The sequence below is a fragment of the Perca fluviatilis genome, chromosome 17 (genome assembly GCF_010015445.1).
Source record: "Perca fluviatilis chromosome 17, GENO_Pfluv_1.0, whole genome shotgun sequence".
Taxonomy (NCBI): domain Eukaryota; kingdom Metazoa; phylum Chordata; class Actinopteri; order Perciformes; family Percidae; genus Perca; species Perca fluviatilis.
In genome coordinates this window covers 22356575-22376877 of record NC_053128.1, presented here as the reverse complement: position 1 = coordinate 22376877, position 20303 = coordinate 22356575, and the positions used below count along the sequence as shown (strand labels likewise).

At 38.1% G+C, this 20303-nt stretch overlaps 4 protein-coding genes across 6 annotated transcripts in view; 3 read left to right on the top strand and 1 right to left on the bottom strand.

Annotated features, from left to right (window-relative positions):
- The first annotated feature begins 441 nt into the window (after nucleotides 1–441).
- Nucleotides 442–4161, top strand: bxdc2 (brix domain containing 2). The gene is made up of 10 exons (XM_039779264.1): nucleotides 442–591; nucleotides 984–1095; nucleotides 1237–1280; nucleotides 1359–1429; nucleotides 1839–1888; nucleotides 1990–2063; nucleotides 2357–2407; nucleotides 2744–2845; nucleotides 2987–3115; nucleotides 3558–4161. Exons 1-10 carry the CDS (start codon nucleotides 442–444, stop codon nucleotides 3798–3800), a joined length of 1026 nt encoding a protein of 341 aa, XP_039635198.1. The 3' UTR covers nucleotides 3801–4161.
- Nucleotides 4087–7711, bottom strand: rad1 (RAD1 homolog (S. pombe)). The gene is made up of 7 exons (XM_039779265.1): nucleotides 7595–7711; nucleotides 6995–7196; nucleotides 6728–6836; nucleotides 6417–6574; nucleotides 6148–6248; nucleotides 5515–5613; nucleotides 4087–4978 (listed from the first exon to the last, which is right to left on the bottom strand). Exons 2-7 carry the CDS (start codon nucleotides 7187–7189, stop codon nucleotides 4807–4809), a joined length of 834 nt encoding a protein of 277 aa, XP_039635199.1. The 5' UTR covers nucleotides 7190–7196; nucleotides 7595–7711; the 3' UTR covers nucleotides 4087–4806.
- Nucleotides 7709–11924, top strand: LOC120545178 (UPF0729 protein C18orf32 homolog). The gene is made up of 3 exons (XM_039779266.1): nucleotides 7709–7822; nucleotides 9281–9496; nucleotides 11101–11924. The coding sequence occupies exons 2-3, from the start codon at nucleotides 9317–9319 to the stop codon at nucleotides 11164–11166; spliced, it is 246 nt and encodes an 81-aa protein (XP_039635200.1). The 5' UTR covers nucleotides 7709–7822; nucleotides 9281–9316; the 3' UTR covers nucleotides 11167–11924.
- A 400-nt stretch (nucleotides 11925–12324) lies between these two features.
- dym (dymeclin) overlaps nucleotides 12325–20303 on the top strand; it is a 61921-nt gene continuing 53942 nt past the window's right edge. For 2 of the 3 annotated variants that reach the window (XM_039779260.1, XM_039779263.1), the window contains exons 1-5: nucleotides 12350–12558; nucleotides 14382–14592; nucleotides 16460–16512; nucleotides 16739–16832; nucleotides 18124–18260. In XM_039779260.1, the coding sequence (XP_039635194.1) occupies nucleotides 14453–14592; nucleotides 16460–16512; nucleotides 16739–16832; nucleotides 18124–18260 (424 nt within the window). In that variant the 5' untranslated portion in view covers nucleotides 12350–12558; nucleotides 14382–14452. Of the gene's footprint in view, nucleotides 12559–14381; nucleotides 14593–16459; nucleotides 16513–16738; nucleotides 16833–18123; nucleotides 18261–20303 lie in introns of all 3 variants that reach the window. The other variant, XM_039779262.1, reaches the window with a different exon arrangement.

Below are 20303 nucleotides of genomic sequence, written 5' to 3'. Positions count from 1 at the left end.
CTTCATAGGACTGTGGGGCGTACAATTATGGATGTATTAGTGCGCAATATGCAGACTGATGACCTCAGTGTTTCTAAAGTCTTGGCAATGGCCCTGTTGACATTATTATATCACATTTAGTCTCGCTTTGCCAGACCATTCTCTAGGTGCATTATATATAATTAGAAAAATATAATCATTTGAATTATTAATGAATTAATAATTGCTTTGAATTAATATACGCCGTCGTAGAAAATTCATAGTCCTCGTTAAAGTTGTAGTTGTTTTTTTCCATAGACAGTGTGTTTTTTTCATTGACATATATATTTTTTTCGGATGTGACGCCATGTTTAGTACCTGCTCTACCACCTCCGCGCCACTAGGGGTCTCCTCCTCTGCTCTATCCGCACGTGTGTTTGAGTTGGATAGATTCTACGCGAGATTTTGTATCGGCGTACAAACATGTCGGCGTTCAAGAGAAAACGTGGAGGACAGGCTCCTGTTAATAAAAAGGCAAAGAAAGGGAAATTTGTAGTAGATAAAGCTGAAGCACCGTTAGAAGCCGAACAGGAGAAGAAAAATGAAGTCACGATTCCACCACCGGTTTCGTTGGTAAGTGCTTGTGCTTATTAGCCACAGAAGTTGGTAGCGAGTTAACATTAGCTAGCGTAATACACGGTTGTATGTTTTCTTTAAGTTATTTAATGCTATTGTTGTACTAAAACAACAACCACCCCGTAACTTAGCCATGACATACGCATTTAATTATGTATTTTATTGTGTAACGTTAGCACGACAAAGATAAAGTCGTTAAATCACAACGTGCCCAGTCTGAGATCAACACTCACATAACCGGGCCAAGCAAACATTTGATTTGCTCAATGTTTCCTGGCTATTATTAAAGTGTAAGGAGGCCATCTGAATCACCGGGGATGTTTTAAATTATGTAATTGTAAGCGTGTTTTTGTTTGTTTTGATATTATGAAATGAATTATCTTGAACAGGGTAAATGGACCAACAAGGAAAGGGTTCTCATTTTCTCCTCAAGAGGCATTAACTTCAGAACGAGACACTTGATGCAAGATCTGAGGACCCTGATGCCTCATTCAAAAGCAGGTTAGTGCCCTGTGTCAATTATACAGTATTATTTCACACCCCCCACATGGGTGGACTACACATTGTTACTTATGTTGAGCAGAGATATAAGTTTTGTGAAGTATACTGCCCCAATAACAATGTTTTTCTTTTGTCTTTTAGATACAAAAATGGACAGAAAGGACAAGCTGTTCATTGTTAATGAGGTGAGTTTTTTTTAAAGATTCAAACACATGTATATTCAGATACATTACAGATTAATTAAAGATCTGCATTGTTTGCAGGTGTGTGAGATCAAAAACTGCAACAAATGCCTCTTTTTTGAGGCCAAGAAGAAGCAGGACCTCTATATGTGGTGTGTATTTGATCTTTCTTACATTATCTAAACAGTATGATGCCCTTTTGTAATTGGTGTTATAGAACAGTGGTCCCAAAGTTTTTCACGTCAAGGACCCTAAACTGACACTAATTTATCCACGGACCCCCATTTGATAAGATTTTGTCATTGGGTCCTGTATGTTTTAGGATTTTTGCTTTTTTAGAGGTTTTATAACAGAAAGTGTATGAAGCCCATGACCAAAATTACTCATACATTCTGTCATTGTTTTACTTATGGATGGAAATATAGTAAAAAAATAAATTCTTAATCTTTTTGCTGTGGAACACCTGGGACCACCTCAAGGACCCCTAGGGGGGCCCCCACTTTGGGAGCCGCTGTTATAGAACACATTCAAAGTAAATTCAATAATGTTCTTTTCTTATAGGATTTCAAACAGTCCTCATGGACCTTCTGCAAAGTTTCTGGTTCAAAACAGTGAGTTACATCTGTCCTACAATCCTGAAGTGCAGTAGACAACATCGGTCATGTGCCATGGAGAAAAAAACAACAGATTTATATGATTGTCTCCTCCACAGTTCACACACTGGCTGAACTCAAGATGACAGGAAACTGCCTCAAAGGATCCAGGCCGCTGCTTTCGTTCGATCCCGTGAGTATTTCAGTGGTGGGCCTCTGTGTGCATGACATCAGACAATTTCAATAATTATCAGTCTAATTATTGTTTTTGATTAATTGAACTATAAAATGTTCACCTGCACACACACTACACTCTTGGTACATGATTTCCTATCGTTGATCTGAGTACTAAGGGGTCCTATATTTCCCAGCTGCAAAAAAAATATGCATTTATGCACGTTGACAGCTGGTAGTTCAGTGAAAAGGTAAGAACTTTTCAGAACCTGAACAAGAGCTAAACCTTTTTTTTTCTTTTTTCTCCTACAGAAATTTGACAAGGAGCCCCACTTTGCTTTACTGAAGGAGCTCTTCATCCAGGTGTGTATACAAGATGCATACATTAATCCTGACGACACTTTTGGTACTAACCTAGCAAAGTACTTTCTGTTCAACTGCAGCCAGAAGATATTGTGGAATTCTGAGATGGAGTGTTACTTAACTGGAACGTTCAACAATTTTACATTTACTTGTGTAATTTAAACTTAGACAGTGTTAAAGTTAACTTGATGTAATATGACTTGGACAGTGTCAGTGATCATTGTTTAAATGCAGCAGTGAATGTAACCATTTGCAAGCTTTACTTTTGATTGAAAGCAGATATATCTACATTTCTAAATTAATAAAGGAAGTACTCATTACATTTTACTGTTTCAGACTTTTTCCACGCCACGGTACCACCCTAAAAGTCAGCCTTTTGTGGACCACGTCTTCACATTCACCATTGCAGACAACCGGATATGGTTCAGAAACTACCAGGTAACGTTTTACTATTCTTCGCAGTCCACAAGGCTTACTTCAGCATTTTTAGTAAATATTTCATTGTTCTTCTGTTGTGGGTTCAGTGTTCAAATATTTATTTTAGTTACATTTGCAATATTTTCTCTGTGCCCCGTTCAGATCATCGAGGAGGATGCCTCTCTAGTGGAAATTGGACCTCGCTTGGTTCTCAACCTCATCAAGATCTTTCAGGGGAGCTTTGGAGGGCCTACACTCTTTGAAAACCCAGAATTCAAGTCTCCTAACATGGTAAAAATCCGGTGCCTGCTAGTTTAGATTGTAAGCATGTGGTGTGCCTGATGCATTACCTTGCTACATCCTATTCAGGGTTTCATGGGGTCTAAAATTTCAAAATCAATATTTTAGGCCTTAAAGTCCTAAATTCGCAGAAGTATTATGTTCTAGGTCTTACATTATTTTAAACATCTTAATTTTTTTTTTTTTATTCTGTGGTGTTGTACTTCTTTCTTTCACTAGTCCAAATATATAATTTGCTGTGTATGTACAGATTATTATTACTGTCACTTTTTATTCAATTTGAATACATTTATGTACTTTGCAAGTACTTTTGTGACTCTGCATTTCGTTGTACTTGTTGTTATAAAGGTCTTAAATTTGACTTGGTAGAACATGCAGAAACCCTGCTATTAGTTTCTGATTGTCAGTTACATTTCTCTTCACAAACCCACAGCACCGGCGAGAGATCCGACTGGCAGCAGCAGCCAGAGTGCGTGAGAAGCAAATGGTGAAGGAGATGCAGAAAACAAAGAGGACTGAAGCGAAGCAGGAAGTGGCCAAAGACGTTACAGCCGACGTCTTCCTAACGCCAGCTGAGGAGAAGGCTGTTCACATCCAAACAGAAGCACCTGCGCCTAAAGTGACGAAGAAGAATAAACACAAAGCTTTCAAAAGACAAAGGATGGCACGCAGGTAACGGGAGGGACGCGATTCCGAGTGAGTGGCTTACTGCTGCCATGATTCACTATTGTCTCAAGGAAAGGTGACAGTGCAGCAAGAGAAGACTTAATGTGCAAAATGTCATTTAATTATCAGTTTTGACTATAAAATCTTAAATATTTACTTTGTGTATAACATTTGTTGCTGTAGTTGTGGATTCACCCAATGTAAGATTGTGCAGATTGTAGCTGGCCATAAAAGTCTCAGCTTTAACAATACAGCAAAAACATTTGCCCATTTGATAAAAGTAAATATTCCATCAGTGTAAAAAAACATTGTTTATTGATTTTGAGTGACTGCAGTTTTCTATGTCATGGAAATAAAACAATTTAAACTTACGGTCTGTCGTCTGATATACTAACAAGTGGTTGTCAAAGGTGTCCGTATACATGGACAATTACGGCAATGTGTGTGGAGAGCTGCAGGGAAATCGAAGGCTTGTGGAGAGCAGACCTACTGTATACTTGCAACATTGGACACCTTGAGGAAATTATCCTGTGACATGTCTTAAATCTCTTTTTTTTTTGGGCCATCAACCAGTTTACTCCACGTGTCAAAGAAAAAAGGCAGAAACTCCAGAAAGATTTCATACTGCACAGACCATGACCAGATCACAATTTGTCTACAAACTGCATGCTCATGAAGTTTCAGGCAGGGGAGACAAGTACCTCAGTCTCCCTACCAGTAGCACATATCTGTATGGAATTATGTACTCGTTATAATGGTCTAACTACACACAGGGACAAGACCAGGTAGGTGACATTATCTTTCCACAAATCCAGTGGAAATGCTCCACTCAAATGACTTGGCTAATGGTGAACCAGGTCATTTTGTAAAAACAATGCAGCCACTGTATCCATTTGGCCCATTAAGTCCAGCATTTATTTCCGGTGTGCACCCCACTGGACTGCCTACACATTCCAATTGACTGGCCGCCACCGAAGTTAAGGTGCTTGTTTAAAGGGTTATTCCACAGACTGTAATTACTGCTCCTCCTCGTCCGGACAACAAAAATATTCTACAAAGCAGATCTGTCCATCATCGTTCCTGACCAGGTACTGCAGAGACAGGAAGCCCCTGCTGTCTGTCCTCACAGAGACTTTACAGGACAAAGCCAGGGCTTTGGTGGACGGCTTCAGCAGGGACATCTTGTACCTGTCGCCAATGAACAGAGGATAGCACAGAAGGTGGCGCTTTAATAAAACTCATTACAGGCAGATATAGAGAAGAGAATTCCTCAGTGTGTGTTACTAGAGGTGGACAAACTAAAGCTGAGGCAGCAGAATTGGCCCTTTTCATAGCAGATATTTTGACTCACTGGTATGGCTCTGTGAGACAATTAAATGGAACAAAGCAATCAATGTTAAATAATTATACCTATGCTTTTCCTGCTCTGACAATTTAAATGTCTTCCATCAGAAAGGTTATTACAAAAGTAGTTAGATTATAGAGGTGTTTGAATTGGATCGTAATAATCAGTTATCAGCTTTTAAAGAGACGAGTCCATCACCACTTCACCACATCACGAAGCATAAGGCAACTAAATGCAACTCAAAAACTTATGGGAAATAAATAACACGTTATGTCAATTCATCCACTACTTTGTCAATGCCATTCTTTTCATATGTTTACTAATCTCCAGTTCCCCTAGTCCACCCCAGGGTTAGTATAGACTATTTCTCGGTGCATACCTGTTGGTTTGTGTCTTGGTGCATCGGAAAAGCTCCATCATGTCAGAGTCTTTGGGATAATCATAATGGGCATTTCCAGAGTTCCCAAACGTAGACAACCTGAAGAGCAGAAAAAGTGAAGAGCGCTTTAGCTGAAAGGTAGTAAGAAGTCTGAACAATAAATGGTAAATTTTTTCACTTTGTTATAACAGAATCCCTGATGAAGGTCGCGACTAAAACGTTGCTATTCAATCCATTTAACATTTAAGCACTGACAGTGTGCAGGAGGTGATTTTTGTTTGGTATAATCAAACAAAAAAAGGCTGTAGAGTTTAGTGTACTTCCTTAACCTTGAAAGATTTTTTTTTTTTGGGGGGAGCTTTTCCCTTTATTTGATAGTGACAGTGGAAAGGTGGGAGAGAGAGATGGAAGATGACACGTAGTAAAGGGCTGCAGGTCGACTCGAACCCGGGGCGCACGCTCTTACTGGGTGAGCTAGAGGCCCCCAACCTTAAAAGATTTAACTGTTTCATTACTGAAAGGAGTTGAATGTATTCTAAACATGGTTCTTTGGAGTTTTAGCAATATAACAAGTAGCCAAATGTCCTGTAAACATTAACAAGCAACAATGCTGTTTTAGTTTTGATAACACACCTAAAGTATGGCTGGCTGGGGGACATAGTGATCTGAAGCACCTCACTGGTCATGTCCAGCTCAGAAAAAGCTTCCTTCAGACTTTCTGACAGCAGGATCACCTTTGAAAAAAGACAGAGGTGCATGAGTAGTAATCAGTTGTGTGTTGTTTTTATAAAACTTGCAGATGCTGTCACAAATATTCCTAATGTGTTTGTAAAGTAAGTGACATTGTAAAGAAAGTGAAAAGTAGTTTATCCCTATCTTTACATGGAATAGTGAATGTTTACCTTATTTGTGACATTGGTGCTGCAGAACTCAAAGTCCACTGGCTCTTCTGGTTCTTGGGTGTTGATCTTGCACACAGTCACGACTCCACCCTCCTCTAGGAAAAGGGTCAGGGGGTAACCGTAGCCCTTGTAGCACATCCGCAAGGCTGTTGATACTCCTGCATCACCACACGAGGGAGTTAATGAAAATGTATAATTATATCTGAGATGGATAATAATCTAACTATAGCTAAAATATGACCAAAGTTAGAAAACGTTGTTTAAATAAATGTATATTTGGATTATTTATTTACTGATTCCTTCATCTTTACCTGGTACTGTGCTTCCTCCAAATATATTGAGGCAGTCCAGCAGAACTGTGAGGTTGACCTGAAAACCCACCGAATCGTCCCTTATGGTGAACTCTTGGAAGATCTCAGCCTGGAACAAAAAGAAGACGTGCCTGTTATTCCAAGTATCGCCATTGAATGGGATACATTTAACAGAAACACAAGACTCTCCTGCATTCAGCTGGATCACTTCAGTTACTACAATGCAAAAGTACTACTAAAGTAAACTACTATGTAAAGCAAGCCCACCTGGATGAAGGCATTGGCTTGCAGACATTTGGAGTCCTCCACAGTAACCTTCAGACCGTTGGGTGTGGCGCTGAAGATGGCATGGTCTTTAAATGTGATTGCTTTCAGTATGTTGGACAGATTGCGAGCGTTATCCAAACTGGCCACTAAAACGTATTGTTCAGCATCGCCTTGCGACTGGGTTGACAGAGGCATCGTGGGACTGAAATGAAAGACACACAGAACTTTACAAGGAATGTCTGAACAGCAAATGTTCTGGAGAGTAAAATCTGCACCAAACTATAAAATAGCTAAGTTAGCTAAATGTCGAAAATGTTGTTACAGAGAGGCCTCTTTTATTGGATACCATTTTCATTTTCAAATCAAGAGGGAACGCTTGACTTAAAAGCTTCATGTAATACACGCACGAAGCTGTCATTTAGCTGTCTTGTTATTTACCTACTGATATTTTAAGCTAGGCATCACATGTAGCAGTTAAAAACACCGTAAATAGCGAGATGCCGCTAATTTCATTGCCATGTATTGCACTATCTAGCATCCCCAGTAAATAAACGTTTACAACTTTTTACTGTTAACTCTGATAATGTGTCAGTCACTTACAAAGTTGTTATTCAGAAACTCATGTGGTGGTTGATTGTGTTTTGAAGAAAGACTCGCGCCCCGGACAACTTCCGCTTCTAGCTAGTCGCTTCTTCTACGGAAGTAGGTATTGCGCATGTGTAATCGCATTCCGGAGACTTCACAGCAGAGACCAAAACACATGAGAATAATATAACTCGTCTACAGCGGCAGTACGTGACAACTGTGGTTATTTTGTCATCAGCAGAGGTGAGAATTCTTACTCAGTTAATGTATGGCTAGAAAAATGCTGTTTAGTCTGCAGGTTAATTATAATTCCTCATAACGTTACCGAGCGATGGTAGGAAGCTAGCATTAACGTTAGCTGTGTATCAGCCACTCTGATGACGCTGATCAGTTACAAAAGACAAGTTAAGTTAAGATTTTTCTCTGGAGTCTCAAGAAGGGCCACGACAGGTCGGCGATTAATGTGGCAAAGGAGAGCAGAGAACACCGCCTCTTTTCTGCTATGTTTAACTTAACATTAGCTTTTTAAACACCAGTTTTACTAACAGGTCACTGGTGACAAACCTCACTGCTTTAAGAACTGGTGGAGGGAGGCATAAGAAATGTGTTTACTAAAGTGATATGGAGAATCAACGTTATCAGATACTGTTCGCATCTTGACACTTAAAATCTGCTTGTTCTACTCCCCCTTGTGAAGCAGTGTCGACACTACAGTGTGGTTGGCTGATATTCATCTTTGTACTGCAACTCTAACAGGCATTACTATGAATGACCAGTGAAGGTTTTTATTGCTGTTGGGCACTACACAAATCATCCAAAGGATGTATCATCTTGTGGATTGCTAATTGCTGGTAAACGTTGCTGCTGTTTTGGCACTCAATCATCTGGGGCACTGTGAGCAGACGTCACAACAATAGTTACATCAATTTTATTTATATAGCCCAATATCACACATTTGCTTTACAATCTGTACAATATATGACAGTCTCTGTCCTTAGAACCTTGATTTGGATGAGAAACCAAGTTTTGTAGTTTTTATATATTTTTGATAATGTAGCTTCTATTCTTCAAAGTCCAACTAAGTTTGATATAATGCACGCCTGGTCAACAGGTGCATAGGAAAACGGAAGTCCCGCACACTGTCAGCATTAAGTTTATTAGACATACAGTGTTTTGGTCAGGCATCAAAATCCTGGTTTCTCTGTTCTCTGTTCATGATTAATGGACCTCATTCATAAATCATATGCACAGATACCTAGCATCAACCTCCAAGCATACAGAAAATGTGTCCGTTTGTTTCATAAGGGTATTGAATTTCTTGATTGTTTATGCTTTTGTGTAGTAACTGCTCAGCATTTTTATATATATATATATATATATATATATATATATATATATATATATATATACACACACATTTCATTTCACTATTCATTCAATTAATTTGTATTTTCAGGTGGCATCATGGACAGATATGCAGGGTTTTAAATGCCCCCCTTATAGCCCACAAGGATATCTATATTGACAGTTCAGACAGTTCAGTCATATGTCTTGTCTAATGAAATCAATATATAAAATTATCTTTCTTCATATATTTGCATAAAATGTTTAACACCCCTGTGGTGACTGAGATAAAGGCACATTACTATTATTATTATTTTGAAAGCTTGTGAGTCTCTGTGTGTTCTTTCTCTGCTTCAGATTCTTCATTTTGGGCAGCCTGTTTCAGCCACAGCCATGGTGTGCATTCCCTGTATTGTGATTCCTGTCCTGTTGTGGGTCTACAAGAGGTTCCTGGAGCCTTTCCTCTATCCTTTTATTTCACCGATTATTAATACATTCTGGACCAAAAAGGCGGTTCAGGAGACTGGCGCTACTGACAAAAAAGTTAGCGAAAAGAGTAATGGGACTTGCATGGTAAGTTAATAGAAAAGTAATTATTTTGTTATTAGGGGTGCACCGATACCGATGCCAGTATCAGGTATCAGCCTGACAACGTGCGCATGTACTTGTAATTATAAAATGACTGATACCACACCATAGCAACGTGACATTCTTAGTCGAGCAGGTAGGCGGCGGAAAAGGAGCACACCCAGATGCCATTAAAGATGACAGCTCTTACGGAGGCTTGACTTTCTAAACAGCCTGCAAAGCTTATTGGGATTATGGTGAAATCTATCCAGAGGGGGTCATACTGGCCAAAGTAGCCTGCGTAATTCCCGTCTCCAGTGTGCCAGCAGAGAGAGGCTTCTCCCTGAAGAACTGCATCAAAACAGCGCAGCGACGTCGCCTTGGGGGAAGGCAAAGGCTTATGCGCATCGCGAGTTGCAGAAAGACACTTGTTTACAATTATTTTGATTCAACTCAGCACTTTGCACTGTAGTTTGTGTTTTATTTCCTCTGCCTAGCAAATGGAAAATAGGCCTATTTTAATTTTAATCAGCACAATGTTATGTGCATTGATTTAATTCTTTTAACCTCTCTGCCTGTAGCAAGTAGCCTACATTTAAATATAAATAGTATAAATCTACATCCCTTGATGATATTATTCTTTAAATAGCCTGCCTATCAGTTGTTTTTTTTAAGCGCAATAAACACCGAGGAAAATATTTGACCAGAACTTTTCCCATTTGACCTGTAAAATGAAACCTTACAGGTCCCATGACCGGTACCAATTTTTTTTCTAGCGGAAACACTGGTAGCTGCTGGCGTAAACAAACCATTCTCTCTAACAGCAAGTAAATCCACATGGCTAATTAATATGCATGTGAATAGCGTCATCGGACTTTGCGTTCTTCACTCTTGCTAAACTTCGCTCAGTATTTTGATATCAGGAATATGATTTATTTTATTGACACTAGCTCAGGGAAATGTCCAGCCCACGGGCACTGAGCTTTCAATAGTAAAAAGGCATGGTACTTTGAAAATATGGCTTACATTTGTTGACAACAATATCAGAGCAGGTCAAAATCATCTGTGTGTCTGAAAACACCCTCTGACCTCAGAGGGATTATTAAGTACTTATATTCGGTATTGGCGAGTACCCAAATGTAATTACTTGTACTTGGTCTAAGAAAAATGTGGTATCGGTGCATCGTTATGACATTTTAATAATGAAACCCTTTTTCTTTTATTTATTTATTTTTGTAGAGCTGTAGGGCTCAATATTGTATTGTACATTGAATATCCGTAGACTATAGAAGAAGGGTTCTTTCTAACATGATATTAATTTCAGCCATATTGACCTGCTCTATTGCAGGAATATCAGATAATTGCTTCAAAAGAAGTATTTCCAATAGAAAAATGTGTTTCCACAACTCACCTAACTTACCCGCTCATCCAGACAAATATAAATGTATTTTCTCATATTTAACATAATTTAGGGTGATTGGCTTTTGCAGGTTAAGTTGGGTTTCACTTAGCCTAAACATGACTGATACTGGTGTTAGTTTTAGAACATCTTCATGACTGTATGTTGTCGATAATTTGCATTTTTAAAGTTTCTTTGTCATGTGTTTCAGCCTGAAAGCAACGGTGATACCACTGCCAATGGATCCCTTATAGCAGCAGATAAGAAGACAGATTGACGGCTATACATGTTCATAATGCATCTAAAGCAGTGTAAATATTACAGTACGTTAATATAAAATAGAGAAACTATTAATTAACTTATCATTTCTTCTTTGAATGGAGTGGTTTTTGATTACCTTCCATAGTGTACGTACCTTGCTTTTACTTTTTTTTTTCCATATGTTTTACAATAACTTTAAGAAATTGGTCATTGTTAATATATTCCTTGTTAATCATAAATTGATATATGCATTTACTGTGTCGAATATTCACTCTCAATGGAATAGTTTTGTAAAAACAAACTTGCAGTTTAATGAATGAATAAAAGAAAGCCTTCAAATCAAAAAAGTGGCTGCTTTATTGCTCCCATACGAAGATTGGCTTCCACTTTAACTAGCTTGCTCACTTCATATTGTAAAGTCATTAAGGGTTCAATTTTGTTTGTATTTTAGAGATATTTTAAATGTAACTAACAGCAATATCATACCTGTGGAAAAATGGTTTGAGATTTGTAATGACAAATAGTGAAAAAACTAGATTTTAGCAGTTTCATGACAATTTTAAAATGAGTAAAAGATTTTTTAGATAAAACTGGAAGTAGATAAAAATTAATAGTTCAGCCCAGGCATGCACACATACATACATACATACATACTGTATACATGCCAATTGTGTACATAAAATATGCTTCTTTTCCTTGGTTATCATGAATTTATACATACAACATGTACTTGTATACCTGTATGTATTTACTCTTAGTGGAATAGTTTTCCTCAAATTTCAATGAATCAATAAATAAAATACAATCTTGTATATATAAAAAAGATGCTTATTCATTGATCCATACTGACAACAAGTGCATCCATCTCAACAAGCTTGCTGACTTATCATTTCATAAGTGCATTGATGTTCACAGTGATTATATTCAGACAATATAAGCCATTGATGTGGCTAGCCTGAGTAAAATGTTCTAAGATAGAACCTGTAAGTAGATAGAAAATCAAAGTTGTTATGGTTTTTATGTATAGTCTAGTTTAGGGGTTTAGTTCTCTTAATACATCCATGGTTTAGATCCATTCATTCTTATATACTGTCTATGTTTAGATCGTGGTTTAGATGTTTCACTTGGGATCTATTGGCCCTATTTCTATCTGGAACGTCACAAACGTAACTAACGCCCACATGTCGTCATTACGCAAAGGGTGGCGACGTGGAAAACATGGAGGAGAGAGGTATGTAGAGTAAACTTAATTCTCTCAAATGACCTGCAGTTTCAAGTATTTGCCTTTGGAAATTACACTTGCTAAAAAAAATTGGACACAACTGTCCATTAGTGTATAAAACAGTCGCCTTTTAACGGTCCTGGGAGTCAAGAGAGCCGTGGAAACTGCGAGAAGCATTTATGACAGGTAAGCGGTCAGCTGATGGCGAACAAGCCGCGAACGTTAACGTTAGCTGTTTACTGGACAGTGAGATATTAACTGCCCGGTTAACCGTACACGCTCATGAATCAGTACCGTAAATTTACCTAGCTATGATTTAATGCTAATGTGTGACTGTCAATAAGCCGTGTTGAAAGTCAAAATTACCAAGACTGTTTCTTGCACTTGAAACAGGATGAGCTAGCTAACTTGCAAGTTGGTTAACTCAAGCAGATGCAAGTGCAGTTACATTATAAGCAGATAGAGCTAAAGACGCATGATATAGCACACTGAATCTGGAAACTACACACTGAATCTGGAAACAAATTTTTGAACTGACAATTGTCTGTTAGCCAATAACAACAAGAAACAAATAGCATGTTTTGGTGGAATGTATATCTCCTCTTAGCTCAGATGTGTGCCTTTCATGTATTTCCATTAATACTGATAGAGGTATATACACGTAGATATAACGTTTTATATATGGGTATAAACTATCATTCTCTTTGGTTGACTACAACTCTGTCTAGTACAGAGTGCTCCAATTTACTTGGGCAAATGTTGGCTTGCAGGTTACACCTGTGTGCTAAAGGTGTGCCATTTCAAGAAAACGAAACGCACGTCCTGGTTCCTAATGTGTCATCCTGTTGTGAACTTGGCCTTTCTAATAAATTGATGTATTGGACTTGGTGAGGACAGATGATTTTGCTTGCATATAATTACACAAATCAAGAATTTGTTTTAAAATACACGGATCGAAAGATTAGATTATCAGTCCCAGTGGCAGCATGCCTTCTTGTATTATTTATACACTTCTTATATTTCCACATTGAAACAAAGGCACACATGATAGCTCTGCTACTTGTGATACATCTTTGCTATGGATTAGTGAAATTAATTTAAAAATGATGTTTAATCTGAATTGTTTACAAGTGGTAAGTGATAAAAATGAATCTCAGTTCTGTGCCAGTTACATCTCCTACTGGCCTTTCTACCGTACATAGATGGTTGTAACAGCCATTATAGCCATTTTGGTGACATAATGCCTCTGTATTTAAGAGAGAAGTCAAACTCTGGGTGCCTGATTAATGAAAATTCACAATCTCCAGTATAGTATGAAGTATAGTCTTTAAATTGACTTGGATATTGTGACTGCATGTTTTTACTGAGCTAATTAGACCTTTTATTGTAAACAACATTTGGCAGATGTGCGGTGTTTGTTGAGTTGATAATTATTCTTTGCCAGGACTACTTTCCAGCAGTTCAACAGTGTTTTGGGGATTTATGCATTTACAAACCTCAATTCCAATGAATTTGGGACATTGTGTAAAACGTAAATAAAAGCAGAATACAATGATTTAAATCCTTTTTAACCTATATTCAATTAAATACACTACAAAGACAAGCTATTTAATGTTTCAAACTGATAAACTTTATTGTTTGTTGCAAATATTCACTCATTTTGAATTTGATGCCTGCAACACGTTCCAAAAAAAGCTGGGATTGGAGAGGCTGAAGTTTATCAGTTTGAACATTACATCTTGTCTTTGTAGTATATTCATTTGAATATAGGTTGGAAAGGATTTGCAAATCATTGTATTCCGTTTATATTTACGTTTTACACAACGTCCCATTGGGACCCCAATTCCAATGAAGTTGGACCGTCTGTCCCAACTTCATTGGAATTGGGGTTTGTATTTGTATTGTAGACAGTACAGACACCCAGACACAAACACCTAATAGTTTAGGACATACATAGTTGTTTGTTAAATGTGATGACCTCAAATATTAAAGCATTTCCTCTGCTCCAGGATTTGGCATATGCCTGGTGAAAAAGCAGTGAAGAGTGGTGACTCTGGCTGAGTGGAGCCAGTAGAGAGAGATGGGAGCCAACACCAGCCACATCAGTGACCTGTCCGATAACCCCAGCCTCAGGGCCCTGATGGGCACGGAATCCATATCTGAGAATGATCCTTTCTGGAACCAGCTCATCTCCTTTACCTTCATCAGTCCCACCAGCAGGTACACAAACACACGTGGAAAGGTTCTGTTGTCTGATTATGTGCCAGAATGTTGCAAGTAGGGATGTCCCGATCAGCTTTTTTTGTCCACCGATCCTGATCCAATTTTTCAAATATTGAATATATGCCGATCCAATACTTTTATTTGCCTCGATATTAGAGCTGCACATCAGTTTTTTTTGTTTACAAAAATAACAAAGTAACTAAAAGGTTTCTTCAGCTTAATACATTTAACTTAGTACAGCAAGCATTTTTGTAAAACTCGCATATAAATTCAACTTCTACTTAGAATGGTGTAGAATTTACTGACCTAAATGATCGGAGTAAGATGATCAGGGTGACTACTGATCCCCAATCAGTTAAAAAATGCCCATATTGGCTCCGATCTAATACTTCCAGATCCAGTCAGGACATCCAAGATTCAATGATTATTAGTTTCAGGAATTTATCAAGTTAAAGTACCAAACAAAAAGTCCTGGTTACAGCTTTACATGCACAATTCTCTGTTTGACGTCATTATGGCGCCTACTTGCTAGCTTTCTCCGGAGCTTTCAGACGCATCTCACAATGATGATGATTATGTCAAAAACTGTAGTTGAAAGCTAAGGAGAAAGCTAAACGAAACTTGTATTATGGATTTTTTTTTTTGCCAAACTAAGGTCAAGAACTTTCACAAGAGCATATAGACTAAATCATCAGAAGAATAATGAAATTAATTTTTAAATAACTCAACACTGATAATGAGAATAAATGTTAGTTGCAGCTCTAGATGAAAACAAAACAAGAAGGCAGCCAGAAGGGGAAACACATTGGAGGTAAATTGTAACCGTAGCAACATTTTCTTAATTGTAGACCTTAGGGGCCTTGGTGGAAAATGTCCTGGAAGTGTTTTTCATCAGTTTTATAACTGGTGTGTTTAAATATTTAAAGGACAACAAACTATTAGTGACTCCTTGAAATGTTTGGCATCTAATGAGAAAGTATGATTAAAAAAATAAAGTGTGATTCTCAACCAGGATCCAACCATAAACTGCAGACAGGATGTTTGCAGAGCTCACCTCAGTAATGATCCTATAGGGTTATTGTCCTGCTTGGCTGAGAATAGATCAACATTTAAATCCTTTGTAAATAGTGTTGAGAAGTAAAGACACGACACTACATTCTGTCTTGCAACTGGACTTTGACTAATTTTACATTTTCATTTAGTAAGGGACTTTCATTCATTCATCTTTGAAAAGTTGTTGACAGAGCATAGGCTCTTGTGTACTAATTATGCTCATTATTGCACTATGCTTTCCTTGTATAATCAAAGATTTGTCATGACAAGACCTAAAGACACAAAGTGAACATATATGCGTTGGGGGTAACAAAACTATTAGTGGTTAAAGTCAGTGCTGTGACTAACGATTATTTTCATGATTGACTCATCTTCCAATTGATTAATCGTTAAGGTCTGTAAAATGTCAGAAAATAATGTAAAATGCCCATCACAAGTTCCAAAAGTCAAAGTCGACATATTCAGATTGCCTGTTTGTCTTCTTTGACCAACAGTCCTAAACCCAAAGGTATTTAGTTAAAACTATAAAAGTAGCAAATATTAATATTTGAGAAGGTGGGACCAGATAATTTATGCCATTTTTGCTGAAAAAAATGACTTAAATGATTCAACTTACATTTTCTATTTTCTGTCATTGCAGACGCAAACTATTTAAATGTTATTAGTGTTTGGTTACTGCAGCTTTCTAGCATGACAACAGAGGGCAGTTAATACAAGCAATCAGCTCCTCTGATCCATTTTCTCTATATATTTTAAGTATTTCTCCTTTTCTTTCTAACTCTCTTCTTCCCTGTTTTTTCCTTGAAACTAGTGGAGACTCCAAGTTACTGGAAGAGGCTGTCATTCCCCTCGCCAAGATCCTCAGTACGTTGCCTATAATATAAATATGCTTCATGTGTGTTTTTTTTTTTTTATTAAAATTTTAACTGGTCAATCCCTTGGTCAACTTGTCACAACTTGACTTTAAATAAAAAAACATAAAAATGTGTTTCTTCGTATTGTTGTTTGCATGCCAAACTTTATGATATGGATGTTTTTGGATCTTATGTAATGCTGCTGATAAGTTTTCTCCTGCTTTTTTCTCCCCAAGTTGAAAACAATCCCAGAACGGGGAACTTTGGCGCTCTTGTGAGAATTTTCCTGGGACGAACCAAAGAGCTGAAAATCTCTACAGAATGCCAAGAGTGAGTATGGGAACTTCGGAGGAGAGCATGAATTCAGATGACTGTGTTGGTAATGATAGACTCTGTTCATGTCAGTGTTCGCTGTGCGGGAGTGCAGGCCAGTTATTGATCACACGCAGTCAGGGAATCCTTGTTTTGTACAGGGGAGAACCACTGAAGTGGTTGTAGTTTCCCATGAGAAAACTGCTGAGGTATAACCATCAACACATGTGGCATTATCCTGCATTCACTGCCAACCTCCATTTCCACAGAGATTGACCCTGCCCAAGTCACCAAAATGCTTCGGGTGGGGTTCTGGTTCGACTCCTCATTCTTTATTAAACATCATTAGAGGTTGGAGTTATCGTTCCCCATCGACTCCCATCTATTTTTCTCACAAATCATAACAGATTTTGTCCCATAAACAAACCTACATTTTCTGCTAACATAATTGGCATCTGCAAATGTCGTGTGTGTGTGTGTGTGTGTGTGTGTGTGTGTGTGTGTGTGTGTGTGTGTGTGTGTGTGTGTGTGTGTGTGTGTGTGTGTGTGTGTGTGTTTAGTGGTTGTGAAACATTGTGGCTTGCACTGGATGCTTCCAATCATTTCTGGTTTTCCTTCCCATTTGTTTCTCACCAACTTTATCCCAATTTGGTCTCTGTGTAAATATATAGTTACTTGTGTAGTATCATTACATGCCATGGTGAAGGCAATGGTATACTCAACATTTTTTTTTATATGCAGATTTTACACAGGATTTGGGCTTGTGTTTTTTTTTTTTTTGTGTGTGATTTATTTTTCATCTTCACATTTTAAGTAGTACAAAAGGAGATGCATGTGATGTACAGAAACTCAAAGGCCATCAGTGAAGTTTGGTGTTCTTATTTGAGAACCACCAGAGTGTCGCTACTTTGAATGTTTCAAAGTATGCTCCACTGGTTCTGCTCAGTCAAGGTAAGATGATGATTACAATGTTTATAACCCGATGCGTTATTAATTTGGCATGAGGAAATGAACTCAAGGGTTAGGGTCCAGTTTCTAGATTCAGTAGGCAAAGTACACAAGGGCTTTAATCCCGAGTATGTCTGCTGAGCAACTATTGAATGAATGTGTTTAACTATTAACATTTAAAGGAACACATTACTGAAAGAACATACATGGTTAGCCAAGCGTTCCTCTATAACTTAAGGGCAATGGCACATAGCCATGCCCTTCATAGCATTTATTTCCGTCACAGTGCAACGTAAGACCTTGAACGTGATGTCCTATTTTTTTTATTTTATTTTTTATTTTTTTTGCTTCTCTTCCGCAGTCAGCTGTTTATCTGGCAGGCCCACAACGCACTGTTCATGATTCGCTGCCTGCTCAAGGTGTTCATCAGGGAAATGAGTGAGGAAGAGCTGCACCTACAGTTCTCCTACCAGGAGAGGGCACCAGGCTCCTGTGGAGGTGAGCTCCATCACACATTGATTTTAGAAAAGGAAGGTGTGTCACAGGGAAATTGAAGTGGGGCCACACATTGCATAAATAAATCAGTTTCATAGCATTCAACAACGGATTTTGAGTAAATACCTCTTGTTTTGTACATATGGGGTGACTCGGAGCTGTGTTGTCTGAGACAAAAATGACGGTGATTTATGTACTTATACGAAAATCCACATAATCTGCTAAAAAAAATCTTATGAGCAACATTCTTGAAAGTATTTGGGTCCCAGTAGACTTATACTGTGTGAGTTATTAGAATATAGCCACAAGGGTCAAATGTGTGACACTTTCCTTCCTACCTAAAGAGAGATAAGAAATTGGCTTTTTAATTGAGCACACATACCCCTGGCTACTGACCTGGATCAGCTGTCTCTGAGAGACTCTGTTACTAAAAGTCTGGATCTGCGTCCACTGACTGTACATTTGGCCTCAAACACTTGCCTTGTCTGAGCTAAGTCCCTCATTAAAACACTCTGCAAATGTGTTGACGAGCTTGATAAATGTAAATAACAGAGCGCTTTTTGGCACTACAGAGACAATGAAAATACCATTAAAAAGCATCTTTGTCATTTTTATCATTCTGCCATGGCCGTTTATTATTGCTGAAACCAGTATTCACTTGCAAACATGAACTGTGACATTTTCACAAAGACAGAAACCCGCTCACTCGCAGCTCCCTACAGACCTTATCTGCTGCGTTGGATGATTGTTATAAAGAATATCTTTCTGTCACTGCAAAATTATACGGAGCTAATTACAGCTTGTTGAAAGTGGTACATGGAAGATAAAACACGGTATCTGCAGGTTATGCTTAAAAAAACATTGAGTAGAGTACAGAACAGTCTTAAACTGTAATTTGCAAAAGTCTTAAATATTTTTCTTTTGCTTGCTGTAGGGAGTAATGTTGGTTATAAAACATTTATGTGTCTGATTGCTGCTGTCGGGAGGGGAGTTGTTGCAACAGTAGACTGTGCTCACAAGGGGTGGGGGAAAAATCGATACAGCATAGTATCGCGATATTTTTCTGGGCAATACTGTATCGATACGGAGATGCCAAGTATCGATCTTTTATGATATATGTGTTGGTCAGTTTGTCTGCTTGACAATCCCATTTTGCAGCAATAAAATTGAAGTGAGATGAACAAACAGAGAAATGTATCTTTTTAGATAAAACAGATGTTGACAAAATTGTCCTTTGGGGACATAATTTGAAATTGGGAAAAATTTGAAGTTGGAAAAAAGGTAGTACATTGCAATATATCGCAGAATATTGCAATATGTTTAAAATCGCAATAATATCGTATCGTGACATAGGTATCGTGATGATATCGTATCGTGAGGCCTCTGGTGATTCCCACCCCTAGTGCTCACAGGACGCTGTTTAATTCTTTTTTTGGAGACCAGTAGCAACAGTAGCTAGGAATCATCCCATAATGGGCGAATTTTAGAAAAAACTTAAATTGATGAATCGCATTCATTTGTTCAAACCATCCATTCATTTTCTGCCGCTTATCACTGTCCAGGTATACGTTAAATTGATTAATTATATCTTAAGGAAGTATTGCTCTATACTGCTAGGAAGTACTGAAACTGTGATTTAATAGTAAGAAATGCCATATCGTCTCTCCTGGTTTTCCATCATACCTGAATACTTTGGCCAGTCAGGGTCCCTGCGGGTCCTTAAAACGTCTTGAAACGTCTTTTAATAAAATTTTCGATTTTAAGGTATGAAAAGGTCTTGAAATCTGGAATTTACAATAAGGAGGTCTTAAATTTCATGTGGGACTGAGTCCAACTCATCATCCTTTTTTATTTTTGTTTATTTTTTTCCAACCTCAATTTGACCAGCACTGGGGGCAGCCCTTCGATCTATGTGGGTGCAACCTGCATCATTCGACGAGTAGGTGTTTGATGAATGCGTTGCGTGGATGGTTCGCCACCACGGCATTTTGGTTGAAGCAAAATCACAAGCATGGGCAAATGTTTGTTTAATGATAATTGGTTGGA

Excerpts from the sequence above, each read along its gene's own strand:
- bxdc2 (XM_039779264.1), top strand. The coding sequence starts at position 442 with ATGTCGGCGTTCAAGAGAAAACGTGGAGGACAGGCTCCTGTTAATAAA. Across the intron at positions 2,064-2,356 it reads CGCTGCTTTCGTTCGATCCC|AAATTTGACAAGGAGCCCCA; the intron begins GTGAGTATTTCA and ends TTTCTCCTACAG. Across the intron at positions 2,846-2,986 it reads TATGGTTCAGAAACTACCAG|ATCATCGAGGAGGATGCCTC; the intron begins GTAACGTTTTAC and ends TGCCCCGTTCAG.
- rad1 (XM_039779265.1), bottom strand. The coding sequence starts at position 7,189 with ATGCCTCTGTCAACCCAGTCGCAAGGCGATGCTGAACAATACGTTTTA. Across the intron at positions 6,249-6,416 it reads GCACCAATGTCACAAATAAG|GTGATCCTGCTGTCAGAAAG; the intron begins GTAAACATTCAC and ends CTTTTTTCAAAG. Across the intron at positions 5,614-6,147 it reads CCCAGCCAGCCATACTTTAG|GTTGTCTACGTTTGGGAACT; the intron begins GTGTGTTATCAA and ends TCTGCTCTTCAG.
- LOC120545178 (XM_039779266.1), top strand. The coding sequence starts at position 9,317 with ATGGTGTGCATTCCCTGTATTGTGATTCCTGTCCTGTTGTGGGTCTAC. Across the intron at positions 9,497-11,100 it reads AGAGTAATGGGACTTGCATG|CCTGAAAGCAACGGTGATAC; the intron begins GTAAGTTAATAG and ends CATGTGTTTCAG.